This window comes from Pelophylax lessonae (genome assembly GCF_965119305.1).
Source record: "Pelophylax lessonae genome assembly, chromosome: 1".
In the NCBI taxonomy this organism is placed as follows: domain Eukaryota; kingdom Metazoa; phylum Chordata; class Amphibia; order Anura; family Ranidae; genus Pelophylax; species Pelophylax lessonae.
The window spans coordinates 121392609-121417517 of record NC_138768.1 but is presented as its reverse complement, the minus strand read 5'-3'; the positions used below and the strand labels follow the sequence as shown (position 1 = coordinate 121417517).

General features: G+C 40.9%; 1 protein-coding gene across 1 annotated transcript in view; it reads left to right on the top strand.

Annotated features, from left to right (window-relative positions):
• IPO11 (importin 11) overlaps window positions 1-24612 on the top strand; it is a 926630-nt gene extending 902018 nt beyond the window's left edge. Inside the window, exon 29 of the mRNA XM_082270245.1 lies at window positions 24335-24612. Within this exon, the coding sequence (XP_082126371.1) occupies window positions 24335-24499 (165 nt within the window). The 3' untranslated portion in view covers window positions 24500-24612. The remainder of the gene's footprint in view (window positions 1-24334) is intronic.
• The last annotated feature ends 297 nt before the right edge of the window (window positions 24613-24909 follow it).

The following is a 24909-nucleotide window of genomic DNA, read 5'->3' as shown; positions in this document are numbered from 1 at the left end:
CATGCTGGACCATTATCTCAACACCAACTATTTAACCTTTGCATAGAAGGAGTGGAGAATGAACTGATTTAGTCCATGTTAATGTTTCTGACTACTGCTAGCTAAAGCTAGCCATACAGTAGTAGAATTTATTTTTAAAATGTTTGTTTTAAGAACATTCTTTCAATTTTCTAATCACCAGTGGGGTCAAATTTATGTCAGTTTTTGACCACAGTGATGAGAAAATTCGAAGATGCAGGATGGAAAATAATTTCTAACAGTACATCCATTCCAAAATTGAATGTTGAAAAGTTAAATTTTTTTAATTTCTTTTGAATTACATTTGTTTTCTTTGAATGTACTGATGAGAATTTTCATATAAATATTCATACAAAGGTTTGTTCGAAAATCTATTATTGTATAGCTAGCTTAAGTGCATATATACTTTTGGCCATATGGTATATGTTATATCCATATTATAGCAAAAGGGAAGTTTTACTTTAACAAAATACCATATTTTTTATTATAGTTATCACTTTTCTATTTTCCAGTTTCCTGTATATGTCATATATCTTTGGCTTCACATCCCAAGTTTGTATTTATCTGGCCTCTCTGTGTCCTTTGTTTCACAGACGCATTTCCTCCAACTAATCCCATTTTCACTTCTTATTTTTAATTACGTTTGTATTAGTTCTTGATTTATATTCTCTGTTTTTTATAATTGCCATTGTTTTGCTTTAATTACGCTCTCAGGCTTCAATGCTTTCAAGTTTCTGAACATTTGTTAAATGATGCTATTCTTTACTAAAATGAAGAATGCACATGAATAAAGTGCTTTTGAGGAAATGAAATTAAATAACTGAGCAAAGGTACATGAATGGTACAGATGTTCACAGCAATTTGTCTTTGATCCACTTGTCTTTATAAACTTAAAGGCGCACTGGAAAATTAAAGTGAAGCTGTTCTTTGCCCTTACTCAACTTTGGCTACCAAAAGTGAAGATAGGAAACCCTGTGTAAGCTACAAGCCAAAACTTAGATCTTACACAAGGATAAGGGCTATTTCTTTTTTCCCCCTTTGTAATAGTACTAGTAATACAATGTAAATCTTGGTGCCTCTGCAGTTCTTTTCTATGTTTACCATTGTCAGACATAGATCAGCCCCTGCTGAAGCTGCTCACTGGCTATATGTTGCAGTCTAGTCTGCTAACGAAGGGAGAAGAGAATGAGGAAATGTCTCCCCCTGCCTGCAGCAAACTGATGAAATCATCTCAGTCACTCGACTAAAGCTCAAGAACTGCTTTTTTTTTGTATATTGTGTCATGCTTGGAATTCATTCATTAAAAGGTCTGTTTAAAGCCCTAAAATGCTTACTTGAACAAGACCTACTACTGCTAAGCCTTTAATCAGGCATAGCTATAGTGCACTAGTCAACCCCTCTTTAGTCTGGTGATTTGGGACCCCTTTGCTTATCTATTTGCAGTACAAGAGAACTATTCCTATAAACTCCCATCACAGGCTCCTTGCTGCCGGTCATATGCGGAAAGCCTGATGCATCAAAGTGTCAGTACCAAGATTTTTCTGATAGTCATTAGAACAATTCCTTCTTGTTTTGGATTTTTTTAACTTCATTGATGATGTGCCAAGCAAAGTGAAAAAAAGCTAGAGAGCACAAACTCAGAAGGCAGACCTACCAACTCTATATGTAAGGAGCTCTGTAAAATCTGTTTGCAGGGGATTTCAGAGAACTTAAATCAATGTAAAGCACTCTGTCTTAACACAGTTGCAGTATTTCCTGGCTTGCAATGGCAGTTTACTGGATTCGACTGTCACCTTGTGTTATTCTAAAAGGAATCTGTGGCCAGGCTATGGACGTTAAAGTATTTACATATTTAGCAGAAACACTGCATTCTTTCAAATTCTTTGCTTTGCAGTTCAGCGTAGCCTGCTTTATTTTCCCTGGGCACATGCTGTGTGCATATAAGAGATTAGAAAGCTGCCGAGTCACAGCCGGCAGCAGGGGAGGTGAGCTGTGCAGAAAAAAAACTTGCCTTTGGTGCTTCTGCCATGAGTATTAATTGCTCCACAGCGCCTGCAGCAACAGGGGTAAGTGAGAGATGACTTGTTTCAAAGCTCATTTACAACTTGTTAAAAATATTTGAATACTTGAATGTGAAAATACATTTTAAAGGCCATGTTTGAACAACTTTAGTGAAAAATTAGTGGCGAAAAGGCTTAAAGTGGAACTTCCCTCTCCTATTCAGCATTGGTTACTTTTAATCCTTATGCTGCTAGCATTAGTAAATATAGATAGGAAGGTTTATCATATTTACTTGTTTTACTTGTTTGTTGTTTTTTTTTTGTCTAAGTGTTCTTTCACACGAAGGATCCGATCAGATCCACCTGTCAGTTTTTTAGGCGAACCTGATCGGATCCTCCCTGCATCCCTATGGGGCAGCGGATGTCAGCGGAGACATCTCCGCTGACACCCCCTGCTATCCGATTCCGATCCTGTCCATGAAATCCGGACGGATGGAAACCCTATTTTCCATCCGTCCAGCGGATGGGATCAGATGAGAACGGACAGGCGGTCCATTCTCATCCGATTCCCCCATAGAGGACAGCAAGGATCTAACTGCTCCGTCTCCGCACACAGCACGGAGATGGAGTTGTCACCTGCGTGCTCAGCGAGGATCGGCGGATCAATCTCCGCTGCGCAGAGAACGGACCTTGCCGGACCACGCATCATGTGAAAGGACCCTAACTTCTTTTTACATTTCTTCAGCTACTTCCTAATTTCTTGCTTAGGCTAATTATGCCATACATCCCAGGAGTCTTCAGGAGGGGGGGAGGGAGAGGAGGAGGGGTTTTCTCAGCTAAACACACTCTTCGACATGAATGCTTGAGCTAAGGGTAGATGGACTCAAGGACGTACATGCTACATAAATAATTTGCTCTTATTTAAGATGGCCACATGAACAATGCTAGTGGAGTGTTTTTTTAAAGGAATTTCTCAACAAAATAAAGCATGGAGACATGGGTGGATGGAGGGGGGGTTACTAGTATTTTTGTTTTGTGGTGCTCAGGTCCACTTTAAAAAGTAGTATGTCTTTCCTTCCAAGTAGTGTATAAGAAAGATGTGTCAGTCTAAAAATCAGGGGGGAGGGGGGTGCAAACTTCCACTTTTTGGCGGCATCAAAAGCATTGCACTTTGAATTTCCAGGTTTTCAGCACCTAAACGACTCTACGGCTAAAAAATTCTGTTTAGTGATGTAGTATTTATGTAAAGCTTCAGAGCTACCCTAAGATTCTTCTTTAATAAATCATACCAATGCATAATGATACTTCACATTAAAAAAAAAAATCCATATTGTATCTGTGACCGGCCTAATAGCCTTCCTAATGCATGATTATACGGTTGTGCTTTTTCCCCACTGTAAGGTATATTAATTAAACATATGTGAGCTTTTCTGTTCTATAGTTATCAAAGTGCTGAAGGTCATTCCAGGCCTTAAGATAACGTGTCTAATTAATGAGTTCACATAGGTTTGCTCATCCCAACTTCATGTGCATTGCATGCTGATGCATCTGTGTGCTTTCTAAGGGATATTCAGCATGTCACAAGTGGCATCTTATGTCCCTGACACGCTTTTAAAGAATCATTAAGTTGACAATAAGAAACAATTGATTAAACAATGCTTGATTGTTTTAATTAAGTGAAATCCTCTGATGATAATGAAAGTTGAGTGTTTAATGCAATCTAATTACATTGGCTTATAAATTACTTTAGTTTGTATGATAAAATATTGCAGGGACAAGAACCACAGAAATGTCACTACGAGAAGCACTGTATCATATGTTGTCCTTTTTTGGCCACTTCCAGAAGTTGGCATCAGCTTGGCAGCTCACAGGCCATAACTTAATTCTAATTGTACCTTAACCAGGATCTGTGAGAGCCACAGCCATGGTTTATTGGCTGCTAGTGAAATTATCTTGGATAAAATGTTGCTCTTCACAATTTTTTTGGATGGTCTAAAGAGACAATATAATGAGGGGAATTTACTAAGACCAGAGCATCCAGAATCTGAAGCAGATGTGCATGGCAACCAATCAGTTTCTGTTTCTTATTTTCAAAGCTTAACTTAACAGGCTGAAGCTAGAAACTGATTGCTTATTATTCACATATGCACCAGGTTCTTTCTGCTCCAGGTTAAGTAAATTCTCTAAATGTAAATTGTGAGTTATTATAACATTTGCCTGAAAGTCATTTTTGATGTGATGTTTCAGTTTTACAATTATTTCAATAATTCAATAATTACAGTAATTCCATAATTACAATAATTATTACAATTATTGTTTACAATTGTTATTACTGGATTGTTCATGGCACAATTGCAGGCTGTTTGTATGTCAGACAGTTAAAGTTATTGGACCCCTGTAATCAGACCTTTCATTTAAACACATGAAATGCTATGTGTATTTAAAGTGGTTGTAAACAGTCACATATACCCCAAGTGACTAGCCTCAGATGATATACCGAAATTAAACAAATCTTCCAACATAAGTTGTACCTGTTTATCTGCAGCTACCTCTTCTATAGATAGTTCCAAAAATACACAGATCATAGGATTTTTTCTCAGTTATATCAAGAAGGGGAGAGGATATGAAGCATAACAGTGCATGCCTCAGTGAGGGGAGCTCTGAGTCCTGATTGGATTGTACAAACACATTCCCCTTCACACAGTTCACAGAGAACATTCAGAGCTAAGGATATCAGAGACAGGCTGTGTGTTGGAGCTCTCCTTCCTGGTCAACCTTTTATCTCTTGGTGTCAGGAAAATAAGTGAATCATGACGATCGATAACAGAGGAAGCAGATAGAAATCACACTCCGAGCTTTTCATAAAGGCAAGTACATAGTACAGAAGAATGTACATTGTTCATATTTCATGTCTGAGGTTTACAACCACTTTATCATATTATCTACATGTAAAAGCCCCCCTTTGTGTAGACATCGAAAAGAGAAGGCTGCAGGGAGCCTTCAATTTTGACCCAATGTCCATCACTCCTTCACCTCCTGTCTCCATCACTCCATCTCCTCCTGTCTCCATCACTCCATCCCTTCTTCACCTCCCGACTCCATCACCTCCTGTCTCAATCCCCCCCATCATCTCCTGTCTCCATCCCCCCCCCCATAATCTTCTGTCTCCATCCCATCATCACCTCCTTTCTCCATCCTTCCACCATCACCTCCTGTCTCCAACCCCCCCCCCCCCCCCCCCAATCACTCCATCCAACTGTCCATCCTACAACACTAGGGAAGTGGAATAGAGATTTGAGGAGATCTCAAAAAATATCCTCCCTTAAGAAGCAGAGCAGATCTCACACCCCAAAAAAACACAAAACGATCTAACAGCATTAGTGGAGTCTGCTACAGAGAGCCTATCCCCCCTCTCCTCCTCCCTCCCACTAATACAAGTCACCGACATTACTACTACATTCAGCCCAGAGCCAGCTTACCTTCTGATAGGCTGAACTCCGTCCTCCACTGCAGGCTCCATTCTTCCCCCTCCCGGCACCTTCTGTGATGAAGTCAAATAAGGCGTGCTGTGCAAGGGGGAGGGAACAAAAGAAACAGAAGCACTCAGAGTCTGAAAAATCACCGGAGACTTTTAGCTGGCTCTGGAACTGGGCATGCACAGTTCGGAGCCGAGTGTGTTAGCACTGCAATGGATATCTGTTTGCCGCCACCTGGGCCAAATGGACCTGACAGGACCCATGGTAGGGCCGGCCCTGGTCTGCACTGATGTGTGGCTTCATGGGATCCATCCTTTATAACCACCCACCTAATATTGAATAGGTCTGCTTTTGTTGCCACAACAGCCCTGACCCATCAAGACATGGACTCTACTAGACCTTTGAAGATATGCTGTGGTATCTGCCACCAAGCCATTAGAAGCAGATTTCTAAAATCCTGTCAGTTGTGAGGTCGGGCCTTCATGAATATTACATCTCACAGATACCTGATTGGATTGATATTTGGAGGCCTAATCAACACCTCAAACTCGTGTTCCTCAAACCAATCTTAAACCGTTTTTGCTGTGTGGCAGGCCGCATTATCCTGCTTGAAGAGGCTACGGCCATCAGGGAATACGGTTTCCATGAATGTACTTTGTCAGCAACATCGTTTAGGTAGGTGGTACATGTAAAGCAGAGGTAGGGGACTCGAGTCACATGACTTGACTTAAGTCACCAGTTTGAGGACTTGAAACTTGCTTGAGTAAAATTAATAAAAGACTCGACTTGACTTTGTATTCATGACTTGAGACATATGACTCGAAATTACTTTACTTTTTTAAGTTATTAAATGTTTGCATTTTCTCAAGATGTGTTAAAGCAAAATGAATGTGCCTGTTATGTTTCTGACACCACAGTCACTTAAAACACCTCAGTGTGTTCTGATTTTTAGGACACTGGCTGTTTAACAATGGAAAAACGTAACATGTTTTTAGTGACTGTGGTGTTGAAACATGACCGGGCAAAGGATTTTGAGCTGTTTGGGCATTCAAAGTGTTTTTTTTAATATGCCAAGAAAAAAGCACTAAGCAGTTTTGTTAATGTTGAAAATAAAACAAAACCTTTCCTGACCACTGACTTTTAACTGATTTAAAGGTGAAAATTGGGGTAGATCAGTATTTTGACTTGATTTGTGACTTGACCAAAATAAATGACTTGACTTGCTTGACTTCTAGCAGGGACTCGACTTGGCTTGCTTGCTTTTCGCCACAGTAACTTGGGACTTGCTTGAGACTTGAAGGTTAAGACTTGAGACTTGCTTGTGACTTGCACATGTGTGACTTACTCCAAAGTCTGGTGTAAAGTAACATCCACATGAATGGCAGGATCCAAGGTTTCCCAGTAGAGCATTGCCCAAAGCATCACACTACCTCTGCTGGCTTGCCTTCTTCCAATACTGCATGCTGGTGCCATCTCTTCCCCAGGTAAGGGATGTGCACACGCACACCCAGACATCTACATGATGTAAAAAAAAAATGTAATTAATCTGACCAGGCTACCTTCTTCCATTGCTCTGTGGTCCAGTCCTGATGCTCATGTGCCCTTTGTAGGTGCTTTTGGCTGTAGACACAGCTCAGTATGGGCACCCTGACCAGTTTTCTGCTACATAGCCCCATATGCAACAAACGCCAATGCCCATTTTTTCTGCTTTCAACACATCAACTTCAGGGACAACATGTTGACTTGTTTCCTAATATATCCCCCCCCCCCCCCCCACTTTCAGATGCCATTGTAACAAGATAATCAATGTTATTCACTAAACCTGTTAGGGGTCATAAAGTTATGGCTAATCGGTGTATATCTCCTGTGGTTTTTAAAATATTTATTGGACTCAGAATATAAATATAAATTTAAAAGGTAGAGTGAGATATAAAATGAGGAAGTCTTTATTTTCAAAGTTCATAGCCTGGATAGGGCTATAAGGTTGCGATTAGTGGTAGGATTATGTGAAAACTGCTGGCTTGATTTAAGCTGATGAAAGCCTCGGGATACAGTCTTTTGTGTTATCTAAAGCTATGAAGTTTCTCAGTATTGTCGACACCTAATTATTATTCTGGCTGAGGGCTAGTGAACTTTGAGTATTATCTAAGAGGACCTTTTAGTTGCTTGTTTTAGATCTCTCCTTTTATTTTATCATTTAAGTCTAATATTTATATCTGTCTTGCTTCCTAAACCCTTGGGCAATATACTCCTTTATTACACTATTGATTCTTTTTTATAAATAATACATTTAGTGACATAATTGTTTTCAAATATGTCAACAGTGCTGTTATACAGTAGGTATACTGTCTGTGTTTTAATCTTGTAAATGCTTATTTTGTGGATACATTTATATAATTCTAAATATATTACAACACTCTTAAACATAATAGTTATATTATTGATTTACATTTAAATTAAAGCTGAATTCCATGTGAACATCTAAATACATGATACATATAGTGTATGTGGACTGTTTATTTACCAAAAGGTTTATCATTTAGTCCAACCGGTCTCCTGACCTAGGCACACCTGGTAGGTACCATGACCAGGTCACTGACATTTCTTTAATACAGTTAGGCTTTACCGACTATAACCGGTTGCCGACCGCCGCACGACGATATACGTCGGCAGTCAGCCCCGGCCAGGCAAAGTGACGTATATATACGTCACTAGCCTGTCACTTCCTTGTGAGCCAATAGCGTGCAAACGCGCGCCCGCGGAGGCGCGCGCCCGCCCCGGTTCGTTCCCTGGGAAGTCAGTGCGTGTGACCGGTGGACCCAATGTCCGCCGGTCACTCGCGATCGTCCTCCGTGAAGGGAGAAAGGCAGGCGGCTAATGTAAACAAGCCGCCTGCCTTTCTCCCCTGTGTAGGAATGGTGATCATACGGTTCTACTATGTAGGACCGTTGATCACTGTTCCTACACTAGTAGCCTTATCCAATCACAGTAAAAAGCACGCCCCTAGGGACACACTTAACCCCTCCTTCCCCAATAAAGTTAACCCCTTTCCTGCCAGTGTCATTTTGCAGTAACAGTGCATATGTATAGCACTGATTACTGCAGTAATGTCACTGGTATCCCCAAAAGTGTCAAAAATGTCAGTCAAGGGTCCGATCTGTCCGCCGCAATGCCGCAGTACCGCAAAAAAAATCGCAGATCGCCGCCATTACGCGTTAAAAAAACAACAAAAATTACAAAAATCTTTCCCTTGGTAAACACAATAACTTTTGCGCAAACCAATCAAAATACGCTTTTTGCGATTTTTTTTTTTTTTTTTTACCAAACATATGTAGCAGAAAACAAATTGGCCAAAAATGTTAAAAAAATTAGATTTTTACATTTTTTTGGGGGGAATTTCATATTAAAAAATGTGAAAAATATTGTTGTTTTTGCAAAATTTACGCTTTTTTTTATTTATAGCGCAAAAAGTAAAAATCGCACAGGTGATCAAATACCACCAAAAGAAAACTCTGTTTGTGGGAAAAAAAGGACGTCAAATTCGTTTAGGTACAGCGTCGCATGACCGCGCAATTGTCCGTTAAAGTCACGCAGTAAAAAATCCCAAAAAACCCCCTGGTCAGGAAGGGGGTAAAATCTTCCGGGGCTTAAGTGGAGGAGAATCACCAGAATGATGAGGGGCCCCTCTGCTCTTTTTTTCCTAGTGTTAGACAGCATTGTGTGGTGCAGAACTGTGATAGGCTAAAAGTGCTGCACATTCGACTCATAATCTAAATCATCTTGTTTAAAAAATTACAACAAATTCATGAACTTAGATTTTTTTTTAAATTTAGGGCCTACAAAACTATCTGGAGACCGGGACTGCAAATTCATGATCCTCAATACCTGCAGCTCTTAAACCTAAAGCTGAACTCCATCTTCCTTGAAATAGCCCTGCCAATGTGAGAAATGTAGATTTAGTTGCACCTCCTCTCTGGTGTTGTCCCTCACAGCTCACTGGTATCCAGTGCTGGTTCCATTCTAGGTTGAATGATGGTCAGTGGCACTGAGCCCACTTCCCAGGCTGTCATGGAAATGCCTCTTTCACTTCACTCTGTACTTCAATGAGCAGAATTCTGTACGGACATATTAGAAGCATAGGACATTTGTGCATGTAGAGAATTCATTAACTGGATTTTTAAACAAACAATCAAATTTAGTAATCCAGTGTGATTCAGACATTACCTTATGTTATACAAGTATTTGTTTGCCTATTTTCTATTATTTTTCCAATTTACAGCATGTAAGTGACCTTTATAACCTAAAAGAACACTAGCATATGCTGCCTCTGGTGCTGAGGATGTCCGACATGACTGTGCATTAAACAGTCAATGGAGGGGTGGATCTTTCATGTGTAGACTAAGACACTGAACATTTGGCACACTGCCAGTAATCAATAATATTGACTGTGCTAATTGTCATGAGACAGTGGCTTAAGCTAATGAGTAGATGACATGAATCGCAGCCTGATATGGAATTGTAAATCTGTTAACCTTTGCTAAGGGCATGAAGGAGGTATTTTCGCTGTTTGATTAAAGATCTGCAGTTTCTGTTGTGCTATTTTGCTTTGGATTATTGAAGAGGTTACATTGAGCGAAGAGTGGAACTCCAATTTCTGTTTGCAGCAGAAATAAAAATGAAAATAAACGGTATTGGTTCGCTTAAAGTGGTTCTAAAGGCAGAAGGTCCGGGCTGCTCTGGGAAAAAACACTTCACAGAACAGTTAAATATAATAATGTTTGTTATTTTTAAACAAAAAAAATGAGATTTTAATATCACTTTAAAACTACATGCCACTTAACCATACATTGTAACATTTTAGGTGAGGAAATTGGTTTGTATGCCTATGATCTGTAGTAAAATTCAGTTCTGTTTTTAACCACTTAAGCCCCGGAAGATTTTACCCCCTTCCTGACCAGGTTTTTTTTTTTGCGATTTTTTTACTGCGTGACTTTAACGGACAATTGCGCGGTCATGCGACGCTGTACCTAAACAAATTTGACATCTTTTTTCCCCACAAACAGAGCTTTACTTTGGTGGTATTTGATCACCTGTGCGATTTTTACTTTTTGCGCTATAAACAAAAAAGAGCGTAAATTTTGCAAAAACAATATTTTTCACATTCTCTTTTATATGAAATTCCCCCCCAAAAAATGTAAAAATCTAAATTTTTTAACATTTTTGGCCAATTTGTTTTCTGCTACATATGTTTGGTTAAAAAAATCGCAAAAAGCGTATTTTGATTGGTCTGCGCAAAAGTTATTGCGTTTACTAACTAAGGGAAAGATTTCTGTCATTTTTTGTGTTTTTTTTTTAACGCGTAATGGCGGCGATCTGCGATTTTTTTGTGGTACTGCGACATTGCGGCAGACAGATCGGACCCTTGACTGACATTTTTGACACTTTTGGGGTTACCAGTGACATTTCTACAGTAATCAGTGCTATACATATGTACTGTTACTGCAAAATGACACTGGTAGTGAAGGGGTTAACTTTATTTGAGAGGGAGGGGTGGTGTGTGTCCCTAGGGGCATGAATCTTACTGTGATTGGCTGTGGCTTGAAGTGTAGGAACAGTGATCAAAGGTCCTACATAGTAGAACCGTATGATCACTGTTTCTACACAGGGGAGAATGACAGGGGGCGTTTACATCAGCCGCCTGCCTTTCTCCCTCTGCACCAACGATCGGCGAGTGACCGGCGGACATCGGGTCCGCCGGTCACACGCACGGACTTGCTGGGGAACGAGCCGGGACGGGAGTGCGCCTCCGCGGGCTCGCGCTCGCCCGCTATTGGCTCCCAAGCAAGTGACAGGCTAGTGACGTATATATATACGTCACTTTGCCTGGCCAGGGCTGACTGCCGACGTATATCATCGTGCGGCGGTCGGCAACTGGTTAAGGCTGGGTTCACACCTAAATCAGATGCAACTCACAGCAGGAATCCGGTGCGTCCCTGTTCTCCATTTTAGGGATGAATCAGGCCCGAATTTGTCTCTGAATTCGGACCTGAAACTGAGCCAAAGACACACAAGACCCCTGTGCAATCCACTCTGCAGCCGCCACGGAGATGTCTGAACCAGCTCTATTGAGAGGCGGGCACACTCCTGTTATGCAAATAGGACGCGGGGAAACCCGGGACCCTCCTACTGTCATTGTAAGCAAAAAACAAGAGTTATAGTATCAATAATTCTGACCACCACAATATTTTATATTATGACATATGTCTCTATAACCCTAATATAAACCTCTTTAAACTGTGGATTTGTTTGTATTTATTTTTTGCTGAACCACAAACAGCTATCAGTTTTTACCTTACAGTCTGGGGAAGACTACATTAAACACACGTGGTTAATTTCAGTGCTGGCTGGATTGACCAGAGAGTACAAATATCTACACTACTTTGACAGCTAAACAGATTCTTCTTACTGCACAGCCTGTGAAGGGTGATCTATGACTGGTGGCAACAATTTTGAAGTCTCCTGTATGGTTGACATCAGCTGCTCTTGATTGGAAATGTCACAGGGGAAACCGGGTCTGTGTCAGCGGCAACCTCTGCAATCCTTATTGGCACAGTACTTGATTTTTATTACCTCCACATGTATACAGATTTTTTTTCTGTTTAATTTGCCTCAAGAAATCCCCTAATGGGGCCCTTTTTAACCATCAGGTCCCATATCAGCTGCATGGGCCCCTATGGCTTTTGTTACAGTACTGCATACATGGAAGCGAGGGCAGATACAGAGCTGGAGTTGGGTTTTAAAGGCAACCCATACAAAGACAAATACATAGGCTTCCATTACCAGCCTTTTTATGAAAATGCTAGTTTCCTGGCTCTTTCTAATTCAGTGATGTTTGAGCCACTAACTTGGAACATGTATGGAGTTCAAACTTCGCTCTAGTCTGCATGCCTGTTCTGGGTCAGTGACACGGAATGTACTGAAAACAGTGTCAACAAGGCGACTGACATCTCAGAAGTATGTCAGCCTAATAGAGGATTTCTTAGATTCTGAGATGCCGTAAAACCCAAGGAATTTCAATCCTTGGAATTTATTTCAGTTTGTTTTGCATTTTATTAACTACTTTCAGTGTGTTAAAAGAGAAGTATGGTAATCTAACTGAGAGAGAGAGGAGGCATCCAAAGGAGACAGGAGCCAACAGCACTGCCAGGGACTGCAGGAGAGGAGGAAAGGGACTTTTCTGTGCCATATCATAGCACAGAGCAGATAAATATGACACTTTTTTATTTAAAAAAAATGTGCCTTTAGTATTACTTTAACCACTTTAACACTGCTCACTGTGCTCCTACTGCGGCACAGTGGCTCGTTATCGTCTGGCGACGTAGACCTACGTCACCAGACATTCCCCTCTCGGCAGCCGGAGGCTCACTCCCACTGTATTCAGTCACAGCGGGAGTCGGGCCAGGAAAGGAGGAGCGGCGGTGATCACCGCTGCTCTTCCCCGATCGTCGGGGATCGAGTGTGGAGATCCGCCCGCTTGTGTAAACAAAGCGGGCGGATCTCCTAAGTGACAGGCAGGGTCAGATTGCAGGGTTCAGCATAGCTGAACCTGCGATCTGTCCCTGTGTCACATAGTCCCCTCCCCCCACACACGTTAGTAAGCACCAGGCATACATTAACCCCTTGATCACCAATAAAAGTTAACCCCTTCCCTGCCAGTGTCATTTTTACAGTAACAGTGCATATTTATAGCACTGATTACTGTAGAAATGTCACTGGTACCCCCAAAAGTGTAAAAAATGTCAGTCAAGGGTCCGATCTGTCCGCCGCAATGTCGCAGTCCCGCAAAAAAAATCGCAGATTGCCACCATTACTAGTTAAAAAAAAAAACAATAAAAATGACATAAATTTCCCGTAGTTAGTAGCTGCGATAACTTTTGCGCAAACCAATCAAAATACGCTTATTGCGATTTTTTTTTTACCAAACCTATGTAGCAGAAAACAAATCGGCCTAAAATGTTAAAAAATTTTGATTTTTACTTTTTTGGGGGGGGGAATTTCATATAAAAAAATGTGAAAAATATTATTTTTTCAAAATTGTCGCTATTTCTTTGTTTATAGCGCAAAAAGTAAAAATCGCACAGGTGATCAAATACCACCAAAAGAAAGCTCTATTTGTGGGGGGGGAAAAGGACGTCAATTTAATTTTGGTACAGCATCGCACGACTGCGCAATTGTCCGTGAAAGTAACGCAGTGCCGAATCGCAAAATATGGCATGGTCAGGAATTGGGTAAAATCTTCCGGTCTTAAAGCGGTTAAAAATACGCTCATTGAGAATTGTTTTGTCAAAGACATGTAGCTAAATACATTTTGGCCTAAATATATGACAAAAATTGAATATATTGGATATTTTTTAACTGTCAAAGTAGAAAAATATTGTTATTTTTTCAAAATTGTCGCATTTTTTTATTAATATCGCAAAAAAAAAATCGCAGAGATGATCAAATACCACCAAAAGAAAGCTCTGTTTGTGGGAAAAAAAGGACGTACATTTCGTTTGGGTACGGCATTGCATGACCGCACAATTGTCAAAGTCGCACAGTGCCGAATCGCAAAAAGTGGCCCAGACGCAAGACAGCAAAATCCTCCGGTGGTAATGTGGTTAATAAAGGAAGGGATCCTGATGGTACTCATCCCAGAGTTCTTAGAGAACTTTGGGGTACAGTTGTTGGACCATTAACTGATATTTTTAATCAGAATCTTCTAACAGAAGTTCCCCATGACTGCTTAGCATGTTCTCCCCTAGCGTATACATGCTATTTAGTAGAAAAGGGACTGTAATTAGCTGGTTCATAATACATTTTTCCAGACCCTGCCTCTCCATATCCCAAGTGTATGCTAGGGTAAGGTAACAGTTGTCTAAAGGTAGCAGAAGTACGTACAGGCACCTGCTGGTTCCTGCTTTCACATAAGGACCTTACATATTTATGTGACAGGTTCACTTTAAAATGCTTTTGAATTTGTGATTATGCAGGGAAATGGCATCAATTTTCATAAATTTGGATACATAAAAGTAGCTAGATTTATTGCTAGGTCATCATTTTTATTTTACAGATAACTGAATGCAATATAACATTTTATAATTGGTGCAATGCATATTTTTTTTCCACATAACAGCTTTGATAACAGCCTATACATCAATTTGAAATGCCATAAGGCATTTAATAAAACAGCTGGCAGGAGAAGAGCGATGGTTGTAACAATGTCCATGAGAAATATCTCCGGGGACATTATCTGTGCAGGGAAGATCTGTACAAAAACTCTATCTCTGTTTGGTACCTGTCTAATACTACATGTAGCTATGCAGACTGCTTTAACCTAGAGAAATTTGTGTCTTTTATGGCTAATGAAATAAGCTACAACAAAAAAATTCTCAGATTCAGCACTTTGTTTCACATATTTAAATTTTTTTTGGTTTCATACTAATGTGCACATATATAAAAGCCAATAATACAGTACCATGCTACTTCGATTACAACACATGGATTTTTCTTTTTTTTTTTTTTGCTTAAAACTGACCACTAGCCAGACATACAAAAAAAAACACAAATTAAAATATAACTATAGGCAATGCTTTTTTTTTTGTTTTGGATAGAGTGGAGAGGGATTAGAACACCTATGGGCTCTTTCACACGGTCCGCTCCGTAGGCGGATCCGTGTTGCTCAGCGGGGATCGATCCGCGATCCCCACTGAGCTGGGCGGGTGACAGCTCCGTCTCCGCTTGCAGAGCGGAGAGGGAGGTGTCTCAGCACCCGCTGCCCTCTATGGGGGATCGGATAAGAGCGGACCGCCTGTCCGCTCTCATCAGATCCGCTCCGCTCCGATTACTGAACAGATGGAAAAATATTCCATCCGTCCAGATTTCACGCACAGGATCGGATGCGGATGGCAGCGGGTGTCAGCGGAGATGTCTCCGCTGACATCCGCTGCCCCATAGAGCTGCATGGAGGATCCGATCAGATCCGCCAAAAAAAACTGACAGGCGGATCTGATCGGATCGCCCGTGTGAAAGAGCCCTATCTGTTTTTATTGCTGTCTGTGCCCACGCTAAGTTTATCCTGTTTACCATTATCATTAAAAGTAAAAGAAAATCACAAATTTTGGGTTGTCGCCAGAAAAGTAATAGAGGGGAAATCTTCCAACGGGAACACAAATTCTGGTGACCTGGGGGTCCCCAAGGAATTCCCCTAATTTGCAGGGTTTTCCTCTCACTTTCTGTTTGGCTATGGGAAGTCTCCACAATGGGACAGAGATGGCGAAAAAAAAATCTGACAAGAGTTATAGCCCTACCTTACTCTATCTAAAATGACAAAAAATATATTGCCTATAGTTATACTTTAATACAGTTCTATTATCAGAAATATTGAAATATATTTTTAAAGCCATTTTATTATGCTCATTTAATCTACTTGTATGCATAAGAGAAATTTCCCAGCTCAGTTTACCGATCAGTCTGCAACCAAACTAATTTTCCTGTTTAACAGTTTGCGTTAAAAGCCGGGGTTTAGTTAGCTTACGTTTGTAAATACATGCGTAAGCTGAAAAGCCACTTCACGGCACCCCAGTATTATTTGTAGTCCTAACTCTAAATTTCAAGAGCTTTCACAGTGGAAGCACATGCATTAAATGGATAGGCAGAGGGCAGGTGAACCTGGAGGGAGCCCACCTCCTCTTTAAAGGGACTTGGGGCAAACTGCACACATAGCATAATGGCAGCAAAGGTGTCCAGTGCATCCCTCACTAGTATTCCAACAGTACAAACAAATGGCCACTGCCCGCACCTATAACTGGCCTTTGCAGCAAGGAGCACATGGAAAGGAAATGCATGTCAAACAAAACCAAAAGAAAATTCCAACTCAACTTACGGACCAGCTTGGAGGGAGCCCACCCCTTCTTAAATGCACAGGGGCACACTGGACACCCAGCATATGGCACAATAGCAGCGAAATCCCTATTTTTAACGCATACCATTAGACAGGATAATTTGGTAGGTTGCAGGCTGGTCGGTAAGTTGAGCTGGGCATGGATGGAAGGGAGCAGATCGAAAAACAAACATATTCCTCCATTCACTTAAGCGAGCTGGGTGGAGGAATCCTCCCCGCTGTTGCATCATATTCTGACAGCAGGAACACCTCCACTGTCAGAATTTCATTTATTGGCTCTGCAGCTAATTGACTGAAGTCTGTTGTTACCTAAACCTTTCTAGCTATTTACTAATGCTAGCAGCTTACGGATTTAAAAAATAGTTATTGTTGATTTAGAGAGTTTAGTTCCACTTTAAGCAGTTTGTTGAAAAGTGCAGAGCTTTGATATACTTACCAGTAAAAAAAAACTGTGGCTTGTGGGCCCCCTGGACCTGGGTTGTGGTTTCTGATGGCATGACTGAATTCATAAATAAGCATTGACTTGGCTGGTAATGTAATATCAGCCATTTGTGAATAGAACGTAAAACAGTCTATGACCCTAGTGTAAATTAATGCATAACAGAAAATATGTCCATCTTGCTTCTTGAGCTTAGTGTTTTATCCTTGTCCATAGAAGCTACGCACATTCAAATACAGTATGTGTAGTTCTATTCTATAGCAGGAATAGCATTCTATTAATGCTATTCCTGCACCATTTCATTTCAAAGCAGCATTCCCTCATTCCAAGTGCTCTTCAAGAGATGAGGGGTCCTATTTATCTTTCTCTGGAGTGATATATAAAAGCATATAGTAAGAGAATAGACTTTATGGATCACTAATAAATCCTTTGTCGGATTCATACAAGAGTTTCAAGGGCTTTCCACTGATTTTTATTTCCAGCATGTTTTATATATATTGATTGTCAATAGACATTCTAAAAAAAATTGCTGTCATAGCTGTAAGTGTGCTATGGCATTCTTTGAAGATGATTTTAGTATATACTGTAGGTAGGGCTCGTGATAGGAATCCTAGCACTTGGTAAGTGACCCATTGTTTGAAGGACTATGATGGCCACCATATTTTTTACAGACATAGGATCCCTGTGATTATGTACTCTTCAGATGCAGTATCCCTGTGATTATGTACTCTTCAGATGCAGTAATAGTTGCCGTGTACCAGGCACCTCAAACTCAATCCTCATTATACTTAGTGACGTAGTACATTAAAGGTAACATGCCAGCAGAATATATTTCATTTTTTTTCAGATGTATTATCTCTATCAGTTATGCCCTATGATGACATATGGGGACCTTGCTTTATTGTTTACTGCACAAAGCTCTGAGCGTCATTTCTCTCTGCGGTCTGGTTCCTCTGTTATCAGCATCAGTCACTTCTGGCAGCTTTTCCCAACTCCAAGAGTTAAAGGAGAAGAACAGCCAAAGCTCATTTGGCTGTACTCCTCCTGTGGATCACAAGAGTGCAGTTTTTTCTGCACTCCTTTGACCCGTTTTCAGCAGACAGCATGCTGACATCACAGAGCTGGTCCAGGCTCGGGAAGTATCAAGACCATATGGTTGGGAATCACCCACATGCCTGGACCGGCACCTGTCTCAGCCTCTCAGCAAGTCACTGAGAGCTTGAGCTGGCCGCTCCCACCACCACTGCCCAGCGCTCCAGTGAGTGCAGGGGAAGGGGGGCATGGCAGAGCTCTCTGCTCAGGGAAGAACCAAGCAATCCGCGGTGTTAAATCACTTGGCTCTCAGTCTTAGAGGCACCGAGGGGCAGATGCAGCATCACACCGATGCTGCATCCACCTGGTTAAGTGTGGTTCTTAAATTAAAAGAAAACCCATACTTCACTTTTAAAAAGGTGAAGGGGGAGGGATCTGCAGTACACAGCTCTGTATTGTGTAAAGGGGTGTGTCCCTTCCGTCCAACCATGTCTCAGATCTTCCGGTGCTCTAAAGAATTCACATTCCCACCCCCTGCTCCTAGATCAAAGGAGAAATCCTTTCCTCTTTGAGTTTTCAGAATGATCTACAGAAGAAATGGCTGCAGATACACAACTACAACGTATGTAGGAGGATTTGTTTCATCTGTGTATCACCTAATGCTAGTCACTTCACTGGGTACTGTATATGTACAGGTTTACCACTTTAAGATGCAAAGTTTGATGATGATTTGCCAGGGGGAGTAACCCATAGCAGCAAGTAAAGTTGTTGAAGTCTGATTTATTAAAAGCTACTTTCTACTGGTTACCAGGTGTTAATGCTCTCATGATTGTCATTGCTCCTACATTGCCTTAAAGTTTATTTCCTCAAGCACAAAAACTCTAAATATGTTCTTCAGTTGTGCAAAGTATATAAATTCACTTTGTGTGCCCTGAATGCTTTTGAAATCATAGTTTTTACCTTGTAAAAGTAACCGTTTCTCCCAATACAGGCTGTCTGCAAAAATCTGTAGGGAACCAGATACAGGACCACTCACCATGCAAAGGAGAGAGAGCAGCAGTGACCAGTCTTTATTAGGTCCTTTTCACACCAATTCATTGCGGGAACTCTTTTTACCACGTGTTATTGCAACATATGTTTACACATCAAATGCAGTGCCATTTATTTTGCATGGTACCCCAACACCTCTACACAATGCATTTATGTTGTAGGTGTGAATGTGGTGTGTTTCATAAAAAGAAAAAAAAAGTGCAGGTTCAGTGTGTTTCAGAGGTTTGGCAGTCAATTCAAAATTAACCGAAATGCATGTTAAACTTGCATGCTTTTCTGCAACACAGTGATTTCTGCACTTTTTGTATGTACAAAAGATTCATGCAAGGGTCAGAAGTGCAACTGACCCTTGCAGGAGTCTCTTGTACATACAAACAAGTGCAGAAATGCAGGACTACAACAGAAACCTGGAGGAAATGCACATTTGTACAGGATGTCAGGGATGGGTCCTGGGTGATAGATATGTGTCACCATGCTTTGGGTTGTGGTCCCTTTATTGGGAAAACCAAATAAGCAGTTAAAGTGATATTAAAGTCTTGATTTGTTTTGTTTAAAAATAAAAAGCATGTCATACTTACCTGCTCTGTGCAGTGGTTTTGCAAAGAGCAGTCCAGACCCTCCTACTCTCGGGTCCCATGCCGGTGCTCCTGGCCCCTCCCTCATGGCGAGTGCCCCCACAGCAAGCAACTCTCTCTACTCATTGGCTCATTGACTTTGACAGCAGCATGCACCAATAGCAGTAAGTATTAGGGGGGCTGCTGCACATAGAAGGTTTTTTTTTTTTTTATCTTAGTGCATAGATAAAAAAACTTCTGCCTTTAGAACCACTTTAATCGAACAAGCTGAAGTTAGAAGCTGATTGGTTACTATGCACAGCTGCACCAGATTCTGTGTCTTCCAGTTTCAGTAAATCCGCCCCCCCCCCGCCTTCCCTTCCCTTCCCCATTGAGTTACTATTTGTTTCTATTTAAAGTGTATCTAAGGCTGCCCATACACGGAGCAAATTTCTTTCCTGCAACCACGGGTTGCCAGAACTTGTTGACAGGGGAATCCATTCTGCGGAACCATTGTATTCTCCTGGTGGGGGAAGCTGTCCCCACTGAGAAAGGACAGTGATTGTTGCTAGCGGCTATACCAGCTCTAGCAATAATCTCATGTAAAACCTGGCAGGCTGATCGATCGATCAACTTGGTACATTCAGCCTGCCCATACATGGTTCAAATCCTAGCTGGTTCCTGCTGAACCAGCCTAGATTCGAACCGTTTATGACCGGCCTAAAGTGCAAAACAAAAATGTAGTATACTGCAACACACCTCCTGTCCTAGGGTGACAACACTCACTCTTCTGCCCTAGAACAACAGAAACAAGGCAGGAATAACAACAACGCCGCCTTCTTCCTTTTCTCCTAAAAAGGAGGGGTGTGGTTGTGTAGTCCTCAGAGATAGCTGAGAACAATGTAACTGATAATCGTTAGTATGGGCAGAGAGCACAGGAAGTTATCAGCTCACAAAATTTCTGGCAGATATTTATTTTGCACTTATTGCACAGATATAACAAAACCCTTTTAACCGAAAATTTATCAGACCGAAATGGACTAAATAAGTCAAATTAATTGTCAGGGTTTACAAACTCTTTTCCCGGGAACATCATGGGCTAATACCTGCATTCTAAAAATGCTATTGCCTGGCTACTACAAAGCCAGAGTATTGGCATGATAGTCAGATAACTTGTATTTTCAGATGAGTGCTCAGCAGTTGCATCCTCCAGATGGTTTCCTGAGTGGAAAGAAACACAGGATCTTCTGTTGCTGACTTGTTTGTATAATAAGTGCATACTGCAGAGCTTTCATTCTGACCTTAGCTCCCCTGGGAGACAGTGATCTTGTAAGAGTATGCAATATGGGACTCTTCAGACTACGTTAGCACTTGCAAAGCTGAAAAGTCACCAGCATTCCCAATAAAGGGTTTTCATGTGTTACTTGTGAAGATAATGTCATAAAATGCAAAGAAATCAACATTTTGGTGCCCCGCAAGTTCCCTTTCTCAAGACCATATAATGACGTCACTATGTGGCCTTGAGAAATATGTGAGACCCCGAAATGTTGGTTTCATATGCCTTTTGTCTTCACAATAAACATACGAAACACATTTATTGGGAGTGCTGGTGACTTTGAATCTGGTTCTCTCATGGCACCATCTGTGGCATTCTCTTTGAGCACCCATCAGTGCCAGGTTGAGCACTGTGAGCGTAGCTTCTATTTGTAATTTATAATGTTCTAGATTTGTGACTCACTACATAGTCTAGCCGCATTCTGTAAGGCAGTTTTATCTTATTTTAGTAAAATAACTTATCAATTCTGTGCTATATTAGTATTTGGAAACAGATTTCAGCCTCAGTGTCCATATATTTGCAACTCCAGATCAACTTTCAGCTTTCTTTACCAGCACAAGGGATGTATGTAGAACTTGAAAACATATAGGAAAAAGAAAGTACATAGATCTAGCACAGTAATACATTGTATTTGCTTTAAAAACCATAGCATTATTGCACTTGCGTTCTTTTACAAGATAGAGTGCATTGTACAAGCCACAACACAGAAGGAGAGTGCCAACACCAAGTGATGGAAGATGGCAGCTCAGTTCTCTTCCACCTCCAGATTGCTGGTAGACCGGGAAAGATGGTGCACACCCATGCCTGAACAAAACTCAATGTCAGAAATGGCAGTTACCATAGTTCTCTATCAATTGCATTGAAGGCATACATTAATTTCCAATATAACTTATTGGAAAATTTTTGTGCTCTTTATACTTACTGTTTTTCTCATTTTATAGCTAAAAGATTAAGTAAACATTTATTATACTAATTGTAATTGACAGGGAGAAGCTGTCTTTGATGTCATAAGCCTTTACATTTAAAATACCTACCTATGATTAGGTCCCTAAAATATTTTATAGACACCACATCCTTATTTACAGAATATGAATATACAATATACAATAATTGTGTGTATATATATATATATATATATATATATATATATATATATATACACACACACATAGCACTGCCCCCTAGGGAGCTTCTGAGAATTACACTTCTTGGGTTAGCCTGGATTACCATTAGCAACTGAAAGCAGACACACAGCATTAAAAGTTCTTGGCTCAGACAATGAACAGTCCAGGGGATTTGGTTTTTGTGTTTTATTTGAGAACTTGGATGGGAGAAGGGAATGAGTGGGATACTCCAACTTGAACTAGGCACAATTTCCTGAGGACAACTGACTGTAGAATGGGACAAGGCCGCTGCTACACCTTGCCACTGAAGTGAAGATAAAGAATGCGTACTCTCACTTAGATTACTCTTCAGGGTCTAACTTGGCACCCCCTTTCTCACTGACTGTGTGCGCTGACCTTCTGTCCACTGACACCCTCCTGGAGTGGTCCCCGTCCTGGGCAGACCCCTGGCAAGCTCCCCGGTACTCATGGACACTGTTTTTCCTTGGGTCTCTCTGCCTCCAACTCCCTTTTTAGCATCCACTGGACCTCCTGGCTCAGCACCGCACTTCTGGTCCACAAGGCCGATGCCTGTGACCACCTTCCTCAGCAACTGGAGAAAAGACAGCCGTCACCCTCCTCCTGGGACCTGGCTTACTGCCCAAAGACAATCTGTCACATGTGCCCGTGGCTTTTATAATGTATCCCAGGATGCACCACTGTTGTGCCTACCCACTGGGACAGTCATAAAAGCATGTGTGTTACTGGCTGGGTTTCCTCCACTGTGCAACAGGCTCCCCTATTGGATACATTGGGGACACTCCCTCAGACCAGATGAATCACACATGGACACATCTAACAGGCCTAACTACTGATCAGGCAAACTATACTTTTTCCTAGCACCTACCTAGGAGGGTGCTATATAATTTATTTTATTTATCATAATCCCTTAATAAGATAGCAGTATTCCCATTATTCAGTACCCTCAACCACCAATATTTATTTATTTATTTATTCTTATTATAGGTACTTTTTTAAAGCCGTTAATTTACGCAGTGCAGTATATATTGTACATTCACATCAGTCCCTGCCTTTAAGGAGCTTACAATCTAAGGGCCTTAACTCACATTCATACATACACATACTAGGGCCAACGTAGACCGGATCCAATTAACCTACCAGCATGTTTTTGTGGTGTGGGAGGAAACTGGGGTACCCGTAGGAAACCCATGCAGGCACAAGGAGAACAAGCAAACTCTGTGCAGCTAATGTCAAGGTTGGGATTCGAAGTGACAACCCTAGTGCTGCTAGGCGGAAATGCTAGGAACATTTTTCTGCCCCCCAATTAATGCACATTCAATTTTTTTTATACATGATTATTGTTCACATTTGCGTTTGTGAGGCCTTAAAACCCTGTGGTTAAGTCGTGCTTTTACCTCCCCCAACCATTCCCCCTTTAGCTGCAGTGATCAATATTGTACACATGCTATGGGCACAGCGGATGATATCCTCTGTCACTTTCAATGGGCATATCGCCTCCTGAGTGCGACCCAATAAAAAGTGAATGGAGCTGCTCTGCAAACGCTGCTTTGGTGTGTAGTGTTCAAGGGGTAAAAGCAGACAGTGAGAACGTGATACAGCGCTTCCTCACCACTTGTCAAATGTTCTCTGAAAAGTGATCTGAATGCTCTTTAGAGAGTAAGCAAGTGTGTGGTGCAGTTACCATGCCCTGCAGTTGGGCAATCCTCCATGCATGACTTTTGCATTGCCCTGAATGGCTCAATAAAGTGTTTGTTGCAGCAAGTGTTTGCTGTACATTTTACTCCATCACTTTTAAGTAAGTGTAAACTTGCGATGCCTGGCTTCGTTTGAGAAAGACGCATCACAGGCGCTGGTGTCACATCTGCATTCAGCACTGGTTTGTACTTAATCTTAGAGTGGCAACCAAAAAGTGATCATTTCTCAGCAGTTTTATTTCACAGGCATAGTTATCGTGGGGTGTCATGGGGTGGTTGCTAGGCAACATGAGTGGATATATTAGGAGTGGTTCATGACCTGGCACTTCTTGCTATTCTGATATATGTATCCTTCTGGAGTGTGGGTGGTGTGTACCTGTTCTGATTTACACCCTGCAGGGGGAAAACTGCAAAGCTGAAATAATGCTCTATTCTCTCATCATTTCAGTGTTAAATATTCTGCACAAATATTAAGAAATAATATAGAAAAATAATCACTTTTCCTATCTTTTAATACTATTTACATATGGTGGAGATTAGGCTTTGAAGCGGTGAAGCACAATCTGTCTGCACCTATTGCTGTGGAGGAAATTAAAGTATATCAGTGTGCATTATAATGTATCTATGCTTTCTGTTCTCGCTTTGCAGATCGCTTTGAGGGACCCAGTGCATGCAGTGTCACTACAGCAGTTTGTCTATGAGAAGCTAAAAGCACAGCAGGAATTGCTGGGGGATGAAGGATTCCGATCTCTAATGGAAACAGTAGACACAGAAATCGTCAATCAGCTGCAGGAATTCTTACAGAGGTTCTGATATTACATGAAATAAAATTTGTTACAGAATTGTTTAAAAAAAGAGACCTATTTGTTTTGAAGAAAAATAATTTTTGCAAACAGTTGTTTTGGTTTGATTAAACATTGAAATAATAAAAAAAAAAAAAAGTTTCAGTAATTCATTGATTTTATTGATATATTTGGTTGATATGGTGTGTATTTTATCATGGCATTCACTTCCTGTAACAATACTAGATAACAGATTTCCATAACTATTAAAATTAAAAAAAAAATTCTACTTATCACTAAAATAATAAAATGTATTCTATACATTAATAAAATCTGATGCGGGAAGCATCTGCACTGTGTACTATATGCCAAGCATCTCACCTACCAGGTCATGCACCACACAGAGATGGTAGATTTAAAGTGATTGTAAAGTCTTGTTTT